This window comes from Haematobia irritans, chromosome 1, assembly GCF_050003625.1.
Source record: "Haematobia irritans isolate KBUSLIRL chromosome 1, ASM5000362v1, whole genome shotgun sequence".
NCBI classification, from domain to species: Eukaryota; Metazoa; Arthropoda; class Insecta; order Diptera; family Muscidae; genus Haematobia; species Haematobia irritans.
Window position 1 is genome coordinate 171541944 of NC_134397.1, and position 22936 is coordinate 171564879.

Consider the following 22936-nt stretch of genomic DNA (forward strand, 5'->3'; position numbering starts at 1 on the left):
ATAAAATGTTGACAAAATTTTCTATCGAAATAACATTTTTGACAAAATTTTCTATAGAAATAAACTACTGACAAAATTTTCAATATAAATAAAATTTTGACAAAATTCTCTATAGAAATAAAATCCTAAAAAAAAATTCTATAGAAATAACATGTTGACAACATTTTCTATAGAAATAAAATTTTGACAACATTTTCTATGGATATAAAATTTTGACAAAATTTTCTATAGAAATAAAATTTTCATATAGTTTTCTATAGAAATACATTTTCACAAATTTTTTTGTAGAAATAAAATTTAGTAAAAATTTTCTATAGAAATAAAATTTTGACAAAATTTCCTATAGAAATAAAATGTCGTCAAAGTTTTCTATAGAAATAAACTTATGACAAAATTTTCTATAGAAAAAAATGTCGACAAAATTCCCTATGGAAATAAAATTTTAACAAAATTTTCTATAGAAATAACATTTTAACAGCATTTTCTATAGAAATTTTGACATTTTCTATAGTAATAAAATTTTAACAAAATTTTCAATAGATATAAAATTTTGACAAAATTTTCTATAGATATAAAATTTTGACAAAGTTTTCTATAGATATAAAATTTTGACAAAATTTTCTATAGTAATAACATTTTGACAAAATTTTCTATAGTAATAAAATTTCGACAACATTTTCTATAGTAATAAAATTTTGACAAAATTTTCTATAGTAATAAAATTTTGACAAAATTTTCTATAGTAATAAAATTTTGACAAAATTTTCTATAGTAATAAAATTTCGACAAAATTTTCTATAGTAATAAAATTTTGACAAAATTTTCTATAGTAATAACATTTTGACAAAATTTTCTATAGTAATAAAATTTTGATAAAATATCCTATAGAAATAAAATTTTGACAAAATTTTCGTTACATATAAACCGAAATTTTGTACATTGTGTTTTACATTTATATACTGTTTTTCCCTACTTAATCAACTCACTCTATTATTCATATATATACCCTCCGGTGAGCATGCATGTATTGGTAAATCAGGAATCTACTGATGGCTGGCTTTCTGCATTTTAAGATTCATTGAACAGTGTAAAGCCAGTGTTGGAATATGTCCTATGGCCCCATGGGTGTACATACGTTGATACAAATGTAATTGATTTCACTGAGTACATGTGGGTAGGATAGACAAAGATGGTATAAAGAAATGATTGGGGTCAATATGATAAGCGTAGCCAAAATGGAAAGGCATGGAGTGAATCTATAAAAATTTTTAACTAACAATTCGAATTTTGCTCCAATAGGATCAGGTTTGTGATAAAGACTCAAAAGTCGACTTTTCGATTTTTTTTAATTTGGGAAATGCCTTTCGACTTTTTCTAAATTTGGAAAAGTTGACTTTTCGACCTCTCGACTTTTTTTAAATTTTGGACATATGTACTGTTGAATCGTTTGAATTTACGAATTTTAAATTTTTTTGAAACAGTCGATTTTTTCAAAAAATCGGTTTATATACTTGTTATATCGAACCATGGACCGATATAAACACACACAGGCATTAATACCTTATTATGTACCAAATTTAACACAGCTTCTTACGAGCCTAAAATAACTTCAGATTTCGCATTTCAAAATCGGATAAAAATTGCGGTTTCCACACCCTCAAGAAGTAAAACCAGGAGATCGGACTTTATGGGACTAATATCAAAACATGTACCAAATTTAGCACAGTCCCTTACGAGGAACATCGGATGAAAACTACGGCTTCCATGCCCTCAAGAAGACAAATCGGGAGATTTGTCTATATGGGGCTATATCGAAAGAAGGGCCGATATAGCCTATCTTCGGACTTGACCTGCCTGCAGACAAAATTTCAACACGATAACTTCATAACGACAGACATTGTTAGATCGTCTTATACTTTCTCCCGATAAAGAATATATATACTTTATATAGTCGATGTGGGATGATAACGGAATGGCAAACTTATTAAACCCCATTGTTATCCTATGGTGGGTATAAAAAATTTCATAATCCTTACTTTAAGAATTGTTTTCCTTAAATTGGGGAAGCGAATCTTTGACATTTATGTCTCTACGTTAAAGTCTCATGTCTTTGATGTAAAGGAAAATTTTCCTTAAAATAAAGAAAAACATTTTAAAGAGATAATTTCTGAATTAACTGAGTTATTGAATCTTTGGATTAAAAATAAAAAGCTTCAAAAATAGACAAATAAAGGGTGATTTGTTAAGAGCTTGATAACTTTTTTAAAAAAAAAAACGCATAAAATTTGCAAAATCTCATCGGTTCTTTATTTGAAACGTTAGATTGGTCCATGACATTTACTTTTTGAAGATAATTTCATTTAAATGTTGACCGCGGCTGCGTCTTAGGTGGTCCATTCGGAAAGTCCAATTTTGGGCAACTTTTTCGAGCATTTCGGCCGGAATAGCCCGAATTTCTTCGGAAATGTTGTCTTCCAAAGCTGGAATAGTTGCTGGCTTATTTCTGTAGACTTTAGACTTGACGTAGCCCCACAAAAAATAGTCTAAAGGCGTCAAATCGCATGATCTTGGTGGCCAACTTACCGGTCCATTTCTTGAGATGAATTGTTCTCCGAAGTTTTCCCTCAAAATGGCCATAGAATCGCGAGCTGTGTGGCATGTAGCGCCATCTTGTTGAAACCACATGTCAACCAAGTTCAGTTCTTCCATTTTTGGCAACAAAAAGTTTGTTAGCATCGAACGATAGCGATCGCCATTCACCGTAACGTTGCGTCCAACAGCATCTTTGAAAAAATACCGTCCAATGATTCCACCAGCGTACAAACCACACCAAACAGTGCATTTTTCGGGATGCATGGGCAGTTCTTGAACGGCTTCTGGTTGCTCTTCACTCCAAATGCGGCAATTTTGCTTATTTACGTAGCCATTCAACCAGAAATGAGCCTCATCGCTGAACAAAATTTGTCGATAAAAAAGCGGATTTTCTGCCAACTTTTCTAGGGCCCATTCACTGAAAATTCGACGTTGTGGCTCGTTAGTAAGTCTATTCATGATGAAATGTCAAAGCATACTGAGCATCTTTCTCTTTGACACCATGTCTGAAATCCCACGTGATCTGTCAAATACTAATGCATGAAAATCCTAACCTCAAAAGAATCACCCTTTACTTATTTCAAAGATTTTGGTCTACACTATTTTCGAAATTAAGAAATTAACTACTGCAAAAATTTACTCACTACTATGGCAAAAAAATATTTTATTTTAGTTAATTTTACATTTTATTTTAAAGAAATTTTCCACAGCCTAATGGAATTTTCTTTATTTCGAGTATGTCTTAACAATTTTATGAACCTAATATGGGTCCAAATTGCATGGCAATTAAATTAAATTAAATGGTTGTGGTAAATTCCAAGCAAAGTGAATAAACGTCATAAGCCCGTCTCAGAAGAAATTCCTTCTACGCCCATGGTCAATCGTATGCGTATTGTTAACTCGACGAACACTTACCTTAAAAAGCTACTTAATGGACTAGATTAATTTTAATATCTTTTCTTGTTAATAGTATTTGGTTAATTCCAAAAATTGTAAGATTCTCCACAATTGTTTCACAATTTACGTCTCTGGAATTTTTTCAAGTATTTCTTAGGATAGTGATACATACTCGTAATGGATGACATAAGTTTGCATCGAGTGAAATGGATGGAAAACTTTATCCAACCAAGTATGAATATCAACCCAGATGTGGATTGTGATTTGCAACCAGGAGCACATTATGCCACCTAGATAGAAGATAAGAATGTACGATGCCATTACATTCATCTTACTGAGACTCAGATGCATTCAGGATGCTATTATGTGATATGGCACCTTTAAGTTGCCTCAAACATTTTGGAGTGTGTACATATGTGTGCATAATTCAAATTCCTGTAAATGGAGACCATCTAATCGTAAAAATAGATAAACATTACGGGAATTTCTATGTTCATGTGAGATATGCAAAAGGTGCACATTTCAAGCTAAACGTTAGCTATTCTTGTTTGTATTTTGTAGCCATTAGGTATGGCCGATATGAAATTGCCTTAGAAGTGAACTAAGATATCTATACATTATAAATACACTGAAAAAGAGCATGCTCGGTTTCAAAGATTTTGTCATTATAGATTTTGAAGTGAAGTGAAGAATTGCAAAACGATGCTTTTAAGATACAATTTTCTCTAAATTTGAATTTTGCGTACTTGATTCTAGGAAACTAATTTTAATTTATTCAGTTTTTCAACATTTTTCATCATGTAGGACATGGCATGTTAAAGGCATGTTAACGACTACTTAAATTTCCAAATTCAGGCTCTACTTCAATTGAAAATTATGATATGTTCCAAATAAAGAGAAAAAAACCTCTTCTCTTTTCAAACGCTTTTTTGCTTTGTAGTGAAGACAAAAAAAGTTAACAAACTAAAACTTAATTTTAAAGAATTTTTCAGAATTATAAAAGCCAAGATGACCTAAGTCTAAAAAAATTTCTTTCGTGTAAACATTCCCAGTTTTAAGTCGAATCACTTAGCCAGCACAAAAAGAGCTTCCAATCTGTGATCCGGAAGTAGTGCAAACCCAGGAATAAAATGTTAACTGCTTCTCGAGATGTTATTTATTAGTATGAACAAAAAAATAAGAAACGCAGGTTCAAACCTCATCAGCGGCAATTTTTTATCAATTAATTTTCTGATTCCGATGCATTTTGTGTGGTCACGTCATACTCCGTAATATCATGATATGATACCAAATTGTATTATATTACATGGTGCCTGATATGTATGCCCGATGGTTGCTCCCAGTTCGTACTATCCTGAAGACAATTTTTCTTTTGAGAAAATTTTCTATAAAAATAAAATTTTCAGAAAATTTTCTATAAAAATAAAATTTTCAGAAAATTTTCTATAGAAATAAAATTTTGACAAAATTTTCTATAGAAATAAAATTTTTACAAAATTTTCTATGAAAACTAAACTTTGACACAATTTTTTATAAAAATAAAATTTTGACAAAACTTTCTATAGAACCTAAATTTTGACAAAATTTTCTATAGAAATAACATTTTGACAAAATTTTCTATAGAAATAAAATTTTGAGAAAATTTTCTATAGAAAAAACATTTTGACAAAATTTTTTATAGAAATAAAATTTTGACAAAATTTTTTATAGAAATGAAATTTTGACAAAATTTACTATAGATATAAAATTTTGACAAAATTTACTAAAGAAATAAAATTTTGAAAAAATTTTCTATAAAAATAAAATTTTGACAAAATTTTCTATCGAAATAAAATTTTCACAAAATTTTCTATAGAAATAAAATCTTGACAAAATCTAAAGAAATAACATTTTGGAAAAATTTTCTACAGAAATAAAATTTTAAGAAAATTTTTTATAGAAATAAAATTTTGACAAAATTTTCTATAAAAATAAAATTTTAACAAATTTTTCTATAGAAATAAAATGTTGACAAAATTTTCTATAGAAATAAAATTTTAACAAAATTTTCTATAGAAATAAAATTTTGACAAAATTTTCTATAGAAAACAAGTAAGGAAAGTCTAAAGTCGGGCGGGGCCGACTATATAATACCCTGCACCACTTTGTAGATCTAAATTTTCGATACCATATCACATCCGTCAAATGTGTTGAGGGCTATATATAAAGGTTTGTCCCAAATACATACATTTAGATATCACTCGAACTGGAAAGAATTTGATAGACTTCTACAAAAGCTATAGACTCAAAATTTAAGTCGGCTAATGCACTAGGGTGGAACACAATGTTAGTAAAAAAATATGGGAAACGTTTAAATCTGAAGCAATTTTAAGAAAATTTCGAAAAAGTTTATTTATGATTTATCGCTCGATATATATATATATATATATATATATATATATATATATATATATATATATATATATATATATATATATATATATATATATATATATATATATATATATATATATATATATATATATATATATATATATATATATATATATATATATATATATATATATATATATATATATATATATATATATATATATATATATATATATATATATATATATATATATATATATATATATATATATATATATATATATATATATATATATATATATGTGTATTAGAAGTTTAGGAAAATTAGAGTCATTTTTACAACTTTTCGACTAAGCAGTGGCGATTTTACAAGGAAAATGTTGGTATTTTGACAATTTTTGTCGAAATCAGAAAAACATATATATGGGAGCTATATCTAAATCTGAACCGATTTCAACCAAATTTGGCACGCATAGCAACAATGCTAATTCTACTCCCTGTGCAAAATTTCAACTAAATCGGAGTTAAAAATTGGCCTCTGTGGTCATATGAGTGTAAATCGGGCGAAAGCTGTATATGGGAGATATATCTAAATCTGAACCGATGTAACTCAAATTTGGCACGCATAGCAACAATGCTAATTCTACTCCCTGTGCAAAATTTCAACTAAATCGGAGTTAAAAATTGGCCTCTGTGGTCATATGAGTGTAAATCGGGCGAAAGTTATATATGGGAGATATATCTAAATCTGAACCGATTTCAACCAAATTTGGCACGCATAGCTATAATGCTAATTCTACTCCCTGTGCAAAATTTCAACTAAATCGGAGCAAAAAATTGGCCTCTGTGGTCATATGAGTGTAAATCGGGCGAAACTATATATGGGAGCTATATCTAAATCTAAACCGATTCCAACCAAATTTGGCACGCATAGCGACAATGCTAATTCTACTCCTTGTGCCAAATTTCAACCAAATTGGTGTAAAACTCTGGCTTCTGGGACCGTATTAGTCTATATCGGGCGAAGGATATATATGGGAGCTATATCTAAATCTGAACCGATTTCAATAAAATTTGGCACACTTGACTATAGTGCTAATTGTTCTTCTTGCGCAAAATTTTAAGCATATTAGGGTAAAACTCTGGCTTCTGGGGCCACGCATAGCGACAATGCTAATTCTACTCCTTGTGCAAAATTTCAACCAAATTGGGGTAAAACTCTGGCTTCTGGGACCGTATTAGTCCATATCGGGCGAAATATATATATGGGAGCTATATCTAAATCTGAACCGATTTCTTCCAAAATCAATAGGGATCTATTCTGAGACAAAACACATACTTGTGCCAAATTTGAAGTCGATTGGACTAAAACTGTGACCTAGACTTTGATTACAAAAATGTGTTCACGGACAGACGGACATCGCTATATCGACTCAGGAGCCCACCCTGAGCATTTTTGCCAAAGACACCATGTGTCTATCTCGTCTCCTTCTGGGTGTTGCAAACATATGCACTAACTTATAATACCCTGTTCCACAGTGTGGAGCAGGGTATAAAAACTTACAAAATTTTCGATAAAAATAAAATCTTTACAAAATTTTCTAAACAAATAACATTTTGGGAAATCCTTCTAAAGAAATAAAATTTTAAGAATATTTTTTATAGAAATAAAATGTTAACAAAATTTTCTATAGAAAAAAATTTTGACAAAATTTTCTATAGAAATAAAATGTTGACAAAATTTTCTTAGAAATAAAATTTGAACAAAATTTTCTATAGAAATGAAATGATGACACAATTTTCTATAGAAATAAAATGTTGTCAAAATTTTCTATAGAAAAAAATGTCTACAAAATTTTCTATAGAAATACAATTTTGACAAAATTTTCTATGGAAATAAAATTTTGACAAAATTTTCTATAGAAATAAAATGTTGATCAAATTGTCTATAGAAATAAAATTTTGATAAAATTATCTATAGAAATAAAATTTTGAGAAAATTGTCTATAGAAATAACATTTAGAGAAAAATTTTTATAGAAATAAAATTTTGACAAAATTTTCTTAGAAATTAAATTTTGGCAGAATTTTCTATAGAAATTAAATTTTTGTAGAATTTTCAATAGAAATTAAATTTTGACAACATATTCTATAGAAATTGAAATTTTACAACATTTTCTATGGAAATAAAATTTTGACAAAATTTTCTATAAAAATAAAATTTTGATAAAATTATCTATAGAAATAGAATTTTGAGAAAATTTTCTATAGAAATAAGATTTAGAGACATTTTTTTATAGAAATAAAATTTTGACAAAATTTTCTAAGAAATCAAATTTTGGCAGAATTTTCTATGGAAATTAAATTTTGGTAGAATTTTCAATAGAAATTAAATTTTGACAACATTTTCTATAGAAATTGAATTTTGACAACATTTTCTTTGGAAATAAAATTTTGACAAAATTTTCTTAGAAATAAAATTTTAACAAAAATTTTTATACAAATACAATTTTGAGAAAATTTTCTATAGAAATGAGATGATGACACAATTTGCTATAGAAATAATATTTCAAAATTTTCTATAGAAAAAAATGTCTACAAAATTTTCTATAGAACTACAATTTTGACAAATTTTTCTATGGAAATAAAATTTTTACAAAATTTTCTATAGAAATAAAAGTTTGATAAAATTATCTATAGAAATAGAATTTTGAGAAAATTTTCTATAGAAATTAGATTTAGAGAAAATTTTTTATAGAAATAAAATGTTGACAAACTTTTCGTAGAAATAAAATTTTGGAATTTTGACAAAATTTTGCATAGATATAAAAGTTTGCCAAAATTTTTTTAGAAGTGAAGTGTTGGAGGAATTTACTATAGAACTTAAATTTTGACAACATTTTCTAGAGAAATTAAAATTTGAAAAAGATGTATATAGAAATAAAATTTTGCCAAAATTAAATTTCTTTGAAAATTTTCGTCTTATTTCATATTATTATTTTTTTATACCCACCACCATAGGATGGGGGGTATATTAACTTTGTCATTCCGTTTGTAACACATCGAAATATTGCTCTAAGACCCCATAAAGTATATATATTCTGGGTCGTGGTGAAATTCTGAGTCGATCTGAGCATGTCCGTCCGTCCGTCCGTCCGTCCGTCCGTCCGTCTGTTGAAATCACGCTAACTTCCGAACGAAACAAGCTATCGACGTGAAACTTGGCACAAGTAGTTGTTATTGATGTAGGTCGGATGGTATTGCAAATGGGCCATATCGGTCCACTTTTACGTATAGCCCCCATATAAACGGACCCCAAAATTTGGCTTGCGAGGCCTCTAAGAGAAGCAAATTTCATCCGATCCGGCTGAAATTTGGTACATGGCGTTGATATATGGTCTCTAACAACCATGCAAAAATTGGTCCACATCGGTCCATAATTATATATAGCCCCCATATAAACCGATCCCCCGATTTGGCTTGCGAGGCCCCTAAGAGAAGCAAATTTCATCCGATCCGGTTGAAATTTGGTACATGGTGTCAGTATATGGTCTCTAACAACCATGCAAAAATTGGTCGACATCGGTCCATAATTATATATAGCCCCCACATAAACCGATCCCCCGATTTGGATTGCGAGGCCTCTAAGAGAAGCAAATTTCATCCGATCCGGCTAAAATTTGGTACATGGTGTTAGTATATGGTCTCTAACAACCATGCAAAAATTGGTCCACATCGGTTCATAATTATATATAGCCCCCATATAAACCGATCCCCCGATTTGGCTTGCGAGGCCTCTAAGAGAAGCAAATTTCATCCGATCCGGCGGACATTTGGTACGTGATGTTAGTATATGGTCTCTAACAACCATGCAAAAATTGGTCCACATCGGTTCATAATTATATATAGCCCCCATATAAACCGATCACCAGATTTGACCTCCGGAACCTCTTGGAAGACCAAAATTCATCTGATTCAGTTGAAATTTGGTACGTGGTGTTAATATATGGCCTCAAACTCCCATGCAAAAATTGGTCGATATCGGTCCATAATTATATATAGGCCCCATATAAACCAATCCCCAGATTTGACCTCCAGAGCCCCTTGGAAGAGCAAAATTCTTGCCATTCGGTTGGAATTTGGTACGTGATGTTAGTATATGGTATCCACCAACCATGCAGGAATTGGTTTCTATCAGTCCATAATTATATATAGCTCCCATATAAACCGATCCCCAGATTTGACCTCCGGTGCCTTTTGGAGAAGCAAAATTCATCCGATCTGCTTGAAATTTGGTACGTGGTGGTAGTATATGGTATTTAACAACCATGCCAAAAGTGGTCCATATCAGTCCATAATCGTACAAAGCCCCATATAAACCGATCCCGAGATTTGGTTTTGGAACTTTTTGGGGAGCAAATTTCATCCGAGTGAGTTGAAATTTGGTACATTGTGCTAGTATATGGTCGTTAACAACCATGCCTAACTAGGTCCATATCGGTCTATAGTTATGTATGACCCTCAGATAAATCGATCCCCAATCACACAAAAATTGGTCCATATCAAGTTCATAATTGTATATAGCCCCCATATAAGCGACCCCCATATTTCAATTCTGGCTCTCTACGTACAAAAAGTCCATATCGATTCGTAATTATTTGTAGACTTAACTATACATAACTTTTTTGTCTAATATATACCATGTATGGACTAAATCACAATTTAGAAAACGATGTTAAGAAGTTTTAAGATACCACAACCCAAGTAATTCGATTGTGGATGATAGTCTTTCGTAGAAGTTTCTACGCAATCCATGGTGGTGGGTACATAAGATTCGGCCTGGCCGAACTTGCGGCCGTATATACTTGTTTTTAACTAACCACAGAAATATTATGAAATTTTTAAAATTTTTGTTTCGTTTTTAAATTTGGTAAATTTGTGGTAAAATTTTCTTAAAAATTTGGTCGATTTTTTTTGGAACGAGTGCTTCCACATCCTCAGATCCAGTTGAAATTTGGTGTGTGATGTCAGTATGCCAAGTATGCACAACGGCGATTGCCTAGGCTTGTCTTACTTTTCATTATCATGGTTTTATCTCAGAACGAGGAATCAGCACTCATGAGTATTGAACGCTATGGATATTATAAAACTAATATTCATCGCAAATTGAACTTTACTTAGTTGTCGATTCACTAATACCGCTTTCCGGAAGGAATATGAATTTATTTTTTTCTTTTCATGGAAATACATTTCTATCTGCTTCCATTCACAGAAATTCTATCGAATCCTTGTATGTCCGTCCAACCACCCATTGTTAGCCAATGAATCTAGTGGTAATATGGTCCGTAAAATCATTTCGCAGTTAAATTGGAATCCAAGAAAAAGCTGACTTTGCCGAAAGTCATAATAACTGAATGTCATTTTACTTGTGGCTTTGGTATGTGTGGTGGTATGTTGGGATTTTCTTCCCGTCGAGTAGTATATTCATGGAAAAGCTGCTGAGCTATAGTCTTTCCGATGAATTTATAATTGGTTAGCTTCCAGTGTTATTTGCATGGTCTCATGGTCGTATGTGTGTGTGTTTTTTTATTTGCCGCCAACTCAATTCAAATATGAAATTGCTCTGGTGCATCTGTCTGGTGGTATGACGAAAAACAAAAACCAAAGAGAGAAACCACATGAAGGACATATCAGATGCCATCTCATATCCATTCCACCATAGTTTTAATGCAATTAAAAATGATTTTTGATTATTGGAATTCATTAGCAAAATTGGTTCACCAATATTTTTCTACTCTTCAGCTTTTCCTTTATTTTCATTCATACTCACTTGAATGTTTCGTAGTGATGACGATCCATATTGCCAGTAAGAAAATCAAACACAGACATATCCATTAAATCTAATAGACGGCGTCCTTCATCATAGGGAGGTATATCACGAACCTGAAAATAAAAACAAAGATAATAAATGTAAACTTTTTTTTTACAATCGCAAAAAAAGAGAAAATTTGTACACTGAAAAAACCAAGCATGCCCGATTCCAAAGATTTTGTCTTTACACTAATGATTTTGGTATTGATTCCGAGTCAAAAAAGAGGAGAATTGAAGTAAGTATATATTTAAGATGCAATTGTCTTTTAAATTGGAGTTTTGCGTACTTGATTCTAGGAAACAAATTTCATTTATTCGGCTTTTCAATTTTATTTCATGTGTGACAAGTAGAAATTATGCTCAATTACAAAACGTCTTTAAAATAAAGTGTTGAAAAATTTATCTTATTTTCGAAGGTTACCAAATTTAGCACAGTTCTTAGCGTCCTAAAAACCCAGCAAAAAAGCATCGCCAAAAAGGTAGAGAAAATTTCCTTTTTGGATCCGGAAGTGGTGCCAAATTGACGCAGAAGCGATGAATTTAACATGGGCTTGTCATAGGACGGATGTCCACCATTTCAACAGCCGCTGCACTGAATTTGTATCACTTCTTAAGGTGTGAGGCGAATTCAGTGTTTTGGATGTTAATTAACAAATTTTGTGATATTTTGACAAATAATTAGTTTTTAAGAATTTTTATGATTTTTAATGCATTACAACGCTAGTTTGGGACGTTTGTCATCAAATATTTTCAAAAATTCGCAATTTTTCTGGAAAGAATTTTGAATTTTTCAGAAAAATTTAAATAATTTGTACCATTTTATTAATTCTTAATTTGTGTTTAACCTATTTGAAACAAAAATATTAATTTCTCATTAAAATAGGAAAAACGCAAGTTATAAAAAATTGAATCAAATGAACTTACAGTGCAGTTCAAATAAACAACATCTTTAGGAGGGCATTTTTGGAAGTTCTTTTAAAGTTGTGCCTTGAGAAGAACTTCAAATTTTTTTGCTGGGTACCTCTAGAATTAAAATTTAAATCAATTCAAATAAAAAATCTTAAAAAGGATCGTTATGGCAAATTTTGGACTAGACATAACACAAGTTTATGCAAAACTCAAAAACGATAGCCTTATCATTGAAGGCTGTAGCGTGAATATGACAAATCGGTAGATCGTTTAAGATTTTTTTCCTGGTTAAGAATATATATATATACAATCAGAAACAGAAGAAAATATATTATTTTGTCAAAACTTTCTTTCTAATAAAATATTTTGTGAAGATTTTATTTCTATGGAATATTTTGTCCAACTTTTATATCTATAAAACATTTTGTCAAAATTTTATTTCTATCGAAAATTTTACAAAAATTTTATTTCCATAGAAAATTTTGTAAAAATTTTATATCTATAGAAAATTTTGTCAAGATTTTATTTCTATAGAAATTTTTGTCAAAATTTTATTTCTATAGAAAATTTTACCAAATTTTTATTTCTATAGAAAATTTTGTGAAAATTTTATTTCTGAAGAAAATTTTGTAAAAATTTTATTTCCATAGAAAATTTTGTCAAAATTTTATATCTATAGAAAATTTTGTCAAAATTTTATATCTTTAGAAAATTTTGTCAAAATTTTATATGTATAGAAAATTTTGTCAAAATTTTATTTCTATAGAAAATTTTGTAAAAATTTTATTTCTATAGAAAATGGCAAAATTTTATTTCTGTAGAAAATTTTACCAAAATGTTATTTCTATAGAAAATTTTCTATAGAAATTAGAATTAAAATTTAAATCAATTATAATAAAAAATCTTAAAAAGGATCGTTATGGCAAATTTTGGACTAGACATAACACAAGTTTATGCATAACTTCAAAACGATAGCTTTACTTAAGATTTTTTTCCTGGTTAAGAATATACAATCAGAAATTGAAACGACATATTATTTTGTCAAAATTTTATATGTATAGAAAATTTTGTCAAAATTTTATATCTATAAAAAATTTTGTCAAAATTTTATATCTATAGAAAATTTTACCAAAATTTTATTTCTATTGAAAGTTTTGTCAACATTTTATATCTATAGAAAATTTTGCCGAAATTTTATTTCTATAGAAAATTTTACAAAAATTTTATTTCTATAGAAAATTTTGTAAAAATTTTATATCTATAGAAAATTTTGTCAAGATTTTATTTCTATAGAAAATTTTGTCAAAATTTTATTTCTATAGAAAATTTTGTCAAAATTTTATATATAGAAAATTTTGTCAAAATTTTATATCTATAGAAAATTTAGTCAAAATTTTATATCTATAGAATATTTTGTCAAAATTTTATATCTATAGAAAATTTTGTAAAAATTTTATATCTATAGAAAATTTTGTCAAAATTTTATATCTATAGAAAATTTTGTCAAAATTTTATATCTATAGAAAATTTTGTCAAAATTTTATATCTATAGAAAATTTTGTCAAAATTTTATATCTATAAAACATTTTGTCAAAATTTTATATCTATAGAAAATTTTGTCAAAATTTTATATTTATAGAAAAATTTTTGAAATTTTTATTTCAATAGAAAATTTTGTAAAAATTTTATTTCTATAGAAAATTTTTTGAAAATTTTATTTCTATAGAAAATATTGTCAAAATTTTATATCCATAGAAAATTTTGTCAAAATTTTATTTCTATAGAAAATTTTGTAAAAATTTTATTTCTATAGAAAATTTTGTAAAAATTTTATTTCTATAGAAAATGTTGTCAAAATTTTATTTCTGTAGAAAATTTTATCAAAAATGTTATTTCTATAGAAAATTTTGTCAAAATTTTATTTCTATAGAAAATTTTGCCAAAATTTTATTTCTATAGAAAATTTTGTCAAAATTTTATTTTTATAGAAAATTTTGTCAAAATTTTATTTCTATAGAAAATTTTGTCAAAATTTTATTTCTATAGAAAATTTTAAATTTTATCTCTATAGAAAATTTTGTCAAAATTTCATTTCTATAGAAAATTTTGTCAAAATTTTATTTCTGTAGACAATTTTGTGAAAATTTTTTTCTATAGAAAATTTTGTCAAAAGTTTAGATCTATAGAAAATTTTGTCAAAATTTTATTTCTATAGAAAATTTTGTAAAAATGTTATTTCTATAGAAAATTTTGTCAAAATTTTATTTCTATAGAAAATTTTGTGAAAATTTTATTTCTGTAGACAATTTTGTGAAAATTTTTTTCTATAGAAAATTTTGTCAAAATTTTATTTTTATACAAAATTTTGTAAAATTTTATTTCTATAGAAAATTTTGTGAAAGTTTATATCTATAGAAAATTTTGTCAACATTTTATATCTATAGAAAATTTTGTCAAAATTTTATTTCTATAGAAATTGTTTCCAAAATTTAATTTCTATATAAAATTTTACCAACATTTTATTTCTATATAAAATTTTGTCAAAATTTTATTTCTATAGAAAATGTTGCCAAAATTTATTTCTATAGAAAATTTGATGAAAACTTTATTTTTATAGAAAATTTTACCAAAATTTTATTTCAATAGAAAATTTTATTTTTATAGAAAATGTTGTCAAAAGTATAAGTATAGAAAATTTTGTAAAAATTTTATTTCAATAGAAAATTTTGTAAAAATTTTATTTCTATAGAAAATTTTAAATTCTATCTCTATAGAAAATTTTGTCAAATTTTTATTTCTATAGAAAATTTTGTCAGAATTTTATTTCTATAGAAAATTTTGTCAACATTTTATATCTTTCGAAAATGTTGTCAAGATTTTATATCTATAGAAAATTTAGTCAAAATTTTATTTCTATAGAAAATTTTGTCAAAATTTATTTCTATAGAAAACTTTATGAAAATTTTATTTCTATAGAAAATTTTCCCAAAATTTTATTTCTATAGAAAATTTTGTGAAAATTTCATTTCTATAGAAAATGTTGTCAAAATTTTATTTCTATAGAATATTTTGTGAAAATTTTATTTCTATAGCAAATTTTGTGAAAAGTTTATATCTATAGAAAATTTTGTCAAAATTTTATATCTATAGAAAATGTTGTCAAAATTTTATTTCTATAGAAAATTTTGTAAAAATTTTATTTCTATAGAAAATGTTGTCAAAATTTTATTTCTATAGAAAATTTTGTAAAAATTTAATTTCTATAGAAAATTTTGTCAAAATTTTATTTCTATAGAATTTTTTGTCAAAATTTTATTTCTATATAAAATTTTGAAACAAGTTTATATCTATAGATAATTTTGTCAAAATATTAGTTCTATAGAAAATTTTACCAAAATTTTATTTCTATAGAAAATTTTACCAAAATTTTATTTCTATAGAAATGTTTACCAAAAATTAATTTCTATATAAAATGTTTACCAAAATTTAATTTCTATATAAAATTTTACCAAAATTTTATTTCTATAGAAAATTTGGTCAAAACTTTATTTCTATAGAAAATTTTTTTTTTTCAAAATTTTATTTCTATAGAATTTTTTTTCTTCAAAATTTTATTTCTATAGAAAATTCTACCAAAATTTTATTGCTATAGAAGATTTTGTGAAAATTTTATTTCTATAGAAAAATTTGTGAAAATTTTATTTCTATCAAAACTTTTGTCAACATTTTATTTCTATAGAAAATTTTGTCCAAATGTTATTTCTATAGAAAATTTTGTCCAAGTTTTATTTCTATAGAAAATGTTGTCCAAATTTTATTTCTATAGAAAATTTTTTCCAAATTTTGTTTCTATAATAATTTTGTCAAAGTTTTATTTCTATAAAAATTTTGTCAAAATTTTATTTCTATATTTTACCAAAATTTTATTTCTATAGAAAATTTTGTCAAAATTTTATATCTATAGAAAATTTTATTTCTAAAAAAAATTTTTAAAAGTTTATTTCTATAGAAAATTTGTGGAGTACCTCTTAATTGGAGAGGAATAGTTTGCAAAATCAACCAAAACTTCACAAATTCTACCAATCTAAAAAAAAGGTTAAAAATCAACCATTTTTGATAGAATTCTAACAACTGTGGCAACCGTGATTGTATATCTTCTTGAAGCAACAAATTTCATCCGATCCCGTTGAAATGTGGTACGCGATGTTAGCATAACGGCCGATAATTATATATAGTCCCTATATAAACCGATCCCTAGATCTGACCTCCGTGGCCTCTTGGAGATTCAAATTCCATGCGATCTGGTTGAAATTTGGTCCTTTAATTACTTCGCGAAGATTGGTTTATATTGATTCAAAATTGCTATTAGACTCCCTCATATAAACCGATCAAGAACTATAGAAGCTTATATAGCTATTTCTTCTTATTTTTTATCTAACATAAACTTCATATGGACTAAAATAAGAAGTCTGCATTCAAATAAACTTCCAAGCAATGAGAGGATCCGAAAACGAAGTGCTTACCTCCTATGAAAAGTCCAATGTAAAATTCATAAGAGATGATCCACGCACTACTTTCGGATCACAAGTTTGGGGGAATTCTTGTTTGCGATCTATTAAATCAATTGAAATGATTTTTCCAATATCATTTTGGTATTGAACGTTTACTAGGGATTATTGAAAAAGAAAATTTTCATTGCGTTTTTTTGGCAGTAGTTTTTTTTTCTAGTATTTGTTCGATCAATCAACCAATTAACTGAATAAAATACCTGTGATTTATTCGGATAGTCGTTGTACTGGGTTTGATTGTATTACACTAATTTTTATACCAGTGAAGGCGTTAGAAATCTCTTTTAAATTTTCCCAATCATGTTCTTTACTTAAGGCTTCATTAACCATTTCTTTGCCCCCTCCTCTCACTCGAGTTGGTTGTTGTCACCAATAATGTTTGCATTGCCTTGAAGGTGGCAATTAAAAGTGAACACTCCCAACCGTCCCTAGAACTGGCAAATGCGCGCGGAATCCATTCAAATGACTTTATATCAAAAGCAATTAAATTTGATTTAAATAAAAGTTGGCTTTCTTTCTTGTAGCCATCCGTACGGGGGCGGAGTGGAGGTAGATTGTAAGGGAATAGAAAAATGCCAACCATAATGTCATTTTTATGAATGCAGTTTATGCCAACATTACTTCTGAAATAACGTTTCTTTCTTTTTCTATATTGCTCATACAACGGACGAAACCTGAAGATTTTGTTCCCCCACGATTTCATTTGTATGCAACGTTTATAAGTGGAATATTAAATTTTAATACTGCGGCAGTTACATTCGTTTACTTCCCGTTGTTTTTTTCTGTTTCTCCCATTTTCTTGGTTGTAATTTTTGCGTTTGTCTTAACAGCTTTCTGATTCCTTTCGGTTTAATATCCTTGCACCTTGCCTACCACACCATACCAATCATCCTCGATTCAGGGAGTCAAGTTCTTTATTTGCTCATCTTATTTCAACATTTTATTTGTTTTTTAATTAATGGAAATTAGCAAAGGCAAAAACAAAAATTACAATGGAGGAAGCAACGATGCAGAAGACTAATAAGAAAAATCAACAGAAAAGGTAAAACAAGGAAAAATGCTGTTAAAATGGGCTAGATTGAAGCATGGTTATACCCTACACTACATAGATATCATGGTGAATGCAAAGCAAGGATAAGGAGGAATTTATACACCGAAAAAAAAATTATTTCGGGAAAGTTAGAGGAAAATTGCAGCCAAAAAAATCATATCGGCAGATTGGTTTAAATGATAGTTATATCAAAACATTGACTGGTATAAACTATATTCGGCATTCGTCCTATTCGATCTAAAAAAACAGATTTTGAACTTCAGACATATTGAAGAGGCTTGCATGCCCTTAAGAAGTAAAATCGGCTTATATGGGGACTATATAAAAACGTAAACTAACATCAATCAAATTGAGAACAGCTTTTTAATGAGATAAAATACCTCTTGATTTTAAATATTAAGCAGATGAAAATTGCGACTTCCTGCCCTAAATTAGTCAAATCGGAAAATTGGGCTATATCGAAACATTAACAAGAGCCTGTCCAAAATTTCAGCACGTTAGCTTCGTTGTTGAAGGCTGTTAGACATCTTGGCCTATCACCCTGATCAATATTTTGATGTGTTTCAAACAGAATGACAAACATATTACAATGTGACTGATATGTATTGCAATCAATTTTAGATTGCTATCACATTTAAATCGCTCGTCTGACAAATTTATGACAGTTCATTCTATTGTTTACAAGCTTACAAAAGCATTTTGATATATTGCATTTATTTGCGTGCGATTATTTTTTACAACTTTCGACATGGACTAATTCAGCAACAGTGTATCTATAATTTTAATTCAATTTTTGATGATGAAGCCCCATCAAGTAGCAGCGAATTTAGTGAATCCAATACGAATTTAGTGAATCCAATACGAATTTCCATTGCAATGGTTAGCATGCTCGCCTTGCATATACAAGGTCGTGGGTTTGATTCCTGCTTCGACCGAACACCAAAAAGTTGTTCAGCGGTGGATTATCCCACCTTAGTAATGCTGGTGATATTTCTGAGGGTTTCAAAACTTCTCTAAGTGGTTTCAGTGCAATTTGGAACGCCGTTCGGACTCGGCTATAAAAAGGAGGTCCCTTGTCTTTGAGCTTAACATGGAATCGGGCAGCACTCAGTGATAAGAGAGAAGTTCACCAATGTGGTATCACAATAGACTGAATAGTCTAAGTGAGCCTGATACATCGGGCTGCCACCTAACCTAACCTAATTGTTTTTCCGAAAACCATCGATGCTGTGCGCCAACTGGTATTGCAAGATCGTCATGTGAGCTATCGTGAGATTGACCAAATATTCCAGCATTAGTGCATTGCTCAAAACAGGGCTCGTGTCGATTGGTCGATATAAATTATCCTAAACTATGAGGGTGGTGCTTTGAAACACGTCTAGGATATCGTGAGGCATGATGGATGGTGGATTCATGCGTATGATGCCGAAAGTAAAGAGAAGTCGACCTTTCGACAACTGAAGAAGTAAGTGATCCATTCAGAGTCCTCGTTTTGAAGATCAACAAGTATATACGGCCGTAAGTTCGGCCAGGCCGAAGCTTATGTACCCTCCATCATGGATTGCGTAGAAACTTCATCTAAACACTGTCATCCACAATCGAATTACTTAAGGTGCGGTAACGCTTGCCGATGGCATGGTATCTTAAAACCTCCTAACACCATCTTCTAAATTGTATGTAAGCCCATACGTGGTATATATTAAATCAAAAAAGATCGATCCAATACGTTTATAATTCAGTTTGACAAAGTAGACATAAAATTTTTACAAAATAGAAATAAAATTTTCACAAAATTTTCTATAGAAATAAAAATTTTGACAAAATTTTCTATAGAAAGAAAATTTTGACAAAAATTTCTACAGAAATAAAATTTTAACAAAATTTTCTATAGAAATAAACTTTTGACAAAATTTTCTATAGAAATAAAATCTTGGTAGATTATTATTGGCTCGAGTGGCAACCATGATTATGAACCCAATAAAATTTGAACAAAATTTTCTATAGAAATAAAATTTTGTATAGAAATAAAATTTTGACAGTGATGAAAATTTTATTATGAACCGAATACAATTTTAACAAAATTTTCTCTAGAAATAAAATTTTGACAACATTTTCTATAGAAATAAAATTTTGACAAAATTTTCTATAGAAATAAAATTTTGGTAGATTATTTTTGGCTCTAGTGGCAACCATGATTATGAACCGATATGGATATGGACTCTGATAGCTCCTCCAAGAGGCTCCGGAGGTCAAATCTGGAGAATGTTTTATATGGGGGCTATATATAATTATGCACCGATATGGACCAATTCTGGCACGGTTGTTAAAGATCATATACTAACACCATGTTCCAAATTACAACCGGATTGGATGAAATTTGCTTCTCTTGGAGACTTCGCAAGCCAAATCTGGGGATCGGTTTATATGGGGGCTATATATAATTAAGAACCGATGTGGACCAATTTTTGCATGGTTGTTAGAGACCATATACCAATATCATGTACCAAATTTCAGGCCGATCGGATGAAATTTGCTTCTCTTTGAGGCTCCGCAACCCAAATCTGGGGATCGGTTTATATGGGCGCCATATATAATTATGGACCGATGTGGACCATATTTTGCACGGTTGTTAGAGACGATATACCAATACCATGTACCAAATTTCAGCCGGATCGGATGCAATTTGCTCCTCCTTGAGGCTTCGCAAGACAAATCTGGAGATCGGTTTATATGGGGTCTATATATAATTATGGACCGATGTGGACCAATTTTTGCATGGTTGTTAGAGACCATATACCAACATCATGTACAAAATTTCAGCCGGATCGGATGAAATTTGCTTCTCTTTGAGGCTCCGCAAACCAAATCTGGGGATCGGTTTATATGGGGGCTATATATAATTATGGACCGATGTGGACCAATTGTTGCATGATTGTTAGAGACCATATACCAACACCATGTACTAAATTTCAGCCGGATCGGATGAAATATGCTTCTCTTAGAGGCTCCACAAGCCAAATCTGGGGATCGGTTTATATGGGGGCTATATATAATTAAGGACCGATATGGACGAATTTTTGCATGGTTGTTAGAGACCATATACCAACATCATGTACCAAATTTCAGCCGGACCGGATGAAATTTTCTTCTCTTTGAGGATCCGCAAGCCAAATCTGAGGATCGGTTTATATGGGGGCTATATATAATTATGGACCGATGTGAACCAATTTTTGCATGGTTGTTAGAGACCATATACCAACACCATGTACCAAATTTCAGCCGGATCGGATGAAATTTGCTTCTCTTTTAGGATCCGCAAGCCAAATCTGGGGATCGGTTTATATGGGGGCTATATATAATTATGGACCGATGTGGACCAATTTTTGCATGGTTGTTAGAGACCATATACCAACACCATATACCAAATTTCAGCCGGATCGGATGAAATATGCTTCTGTTAGAGGCTCCACAAGCCAAACCTGAGGGTCCCTTTATATGGGGGCTATACGTAAAAGTGGACCGATATGGCCCATTTTCAATACCATCCGACCTACATCGATAACAACTACTTGTGCCAAGTTTCAAGTCGATAGCTTGTTTCGTTCCGAAGTTAGCGTGATTTCAACAGACGGGCGGACGGACGGACGGACATGCTTAGATCGACTGAGAATTTCACCACGACCCAGAATATATATACTTTATGGGGTCTTAGAGCAATATTTCGATGTGTTACAAACGGAATGACAAAGTTAATATACCTCCATCCTATGATGGAGGGTATAATAAATCAGACCTCAATCAGAGTGGCAAAATTCCTTGGCAAATTGGTTCAAACGCATGCAAAATGGGAAAATTTTTTGAAAACAATAAAACTATTTTCGATGTGGAATATTTATTTTTGTTAATACCGAAATGTAAATGACAACCGTCGTAGTTTGACTGTTTTATGTTGGGCTGGTAAACCTCAAGTGGTAGAGCCTTTCAGCATTTAAATGTGAATAAATCTTTTGTTTCTGGTACTATTGCTCATTACAGAAATACTGCCAGTGTTGCATTGCGTCCAAAAAGTGGACGAAACCAAAACGGTAACAACATCAAAAATTATCCGAAAAACTAAAACCATTAAAGTTCCAAAAAGAGAAAGAGCTTATATGATGATCAAAAACAAGATAGACTGGAAAGGAGCTAAGGAGTTGTTTGGTTTTCTCCTATGAGACGCCATTCCATTCCAGACGCCAATTAAACATTTTGTAAACAAACAAAATTGATCGGATTTACAAGCCAAAGAGGTCACTTGAAAATGTACACCTTCGATTGGCCACCAGAACTCAAGGGCCTCGTAACGGCCGATGGTCGCTATCACGGTTGCCACTCGTGCCAAAAATAATCTACCAAAATTTGAAAAAAAAATTTACTAAAAATCTAAATTAAAGTTTTATTTGTATGGAAAATTTTGTCAAAATTTTATTTCTATATGAAATTTTATCAAAATTTTATTTCTATAGAATATTTTATATCTATTGAAAATTTTGTCAAAATTTCTATAGATTTTTTTTTTTTTAAATTTTATTTTACTAGTAAATTTTGTCAAAATTTTATTCTATAGAAAATGTTATCACAATGTTATTTCTATAGAGAATTTTATCAAAAAAAAAAACTATAGAAAAATTATTAAA

General features: G+C 29.4%; 1 protein-coding gene across 1 annotated transcript in view; it reads right to left on the minus strand.

Annotated features, from left to right (window-relative positions):
- LOC142222136 (uncharacterized) overlaps nucleotides 1-22936 on the minus strand; it is a 350911-nt gene that overhangs the window by 27691 nt on the left and 300284 nt on the right. Inside the window, exon 9 of the mRNA XM_075292103.1 lies at nucleotides 11692-11804. Coding sequence (XP_075148218.1) covers nucleotides 11692-11804 — 113 coding nt within the window. The remainder of the gene's footprint in view (nucleotides 1-11691; nucleotides 11805-22936) is intronic.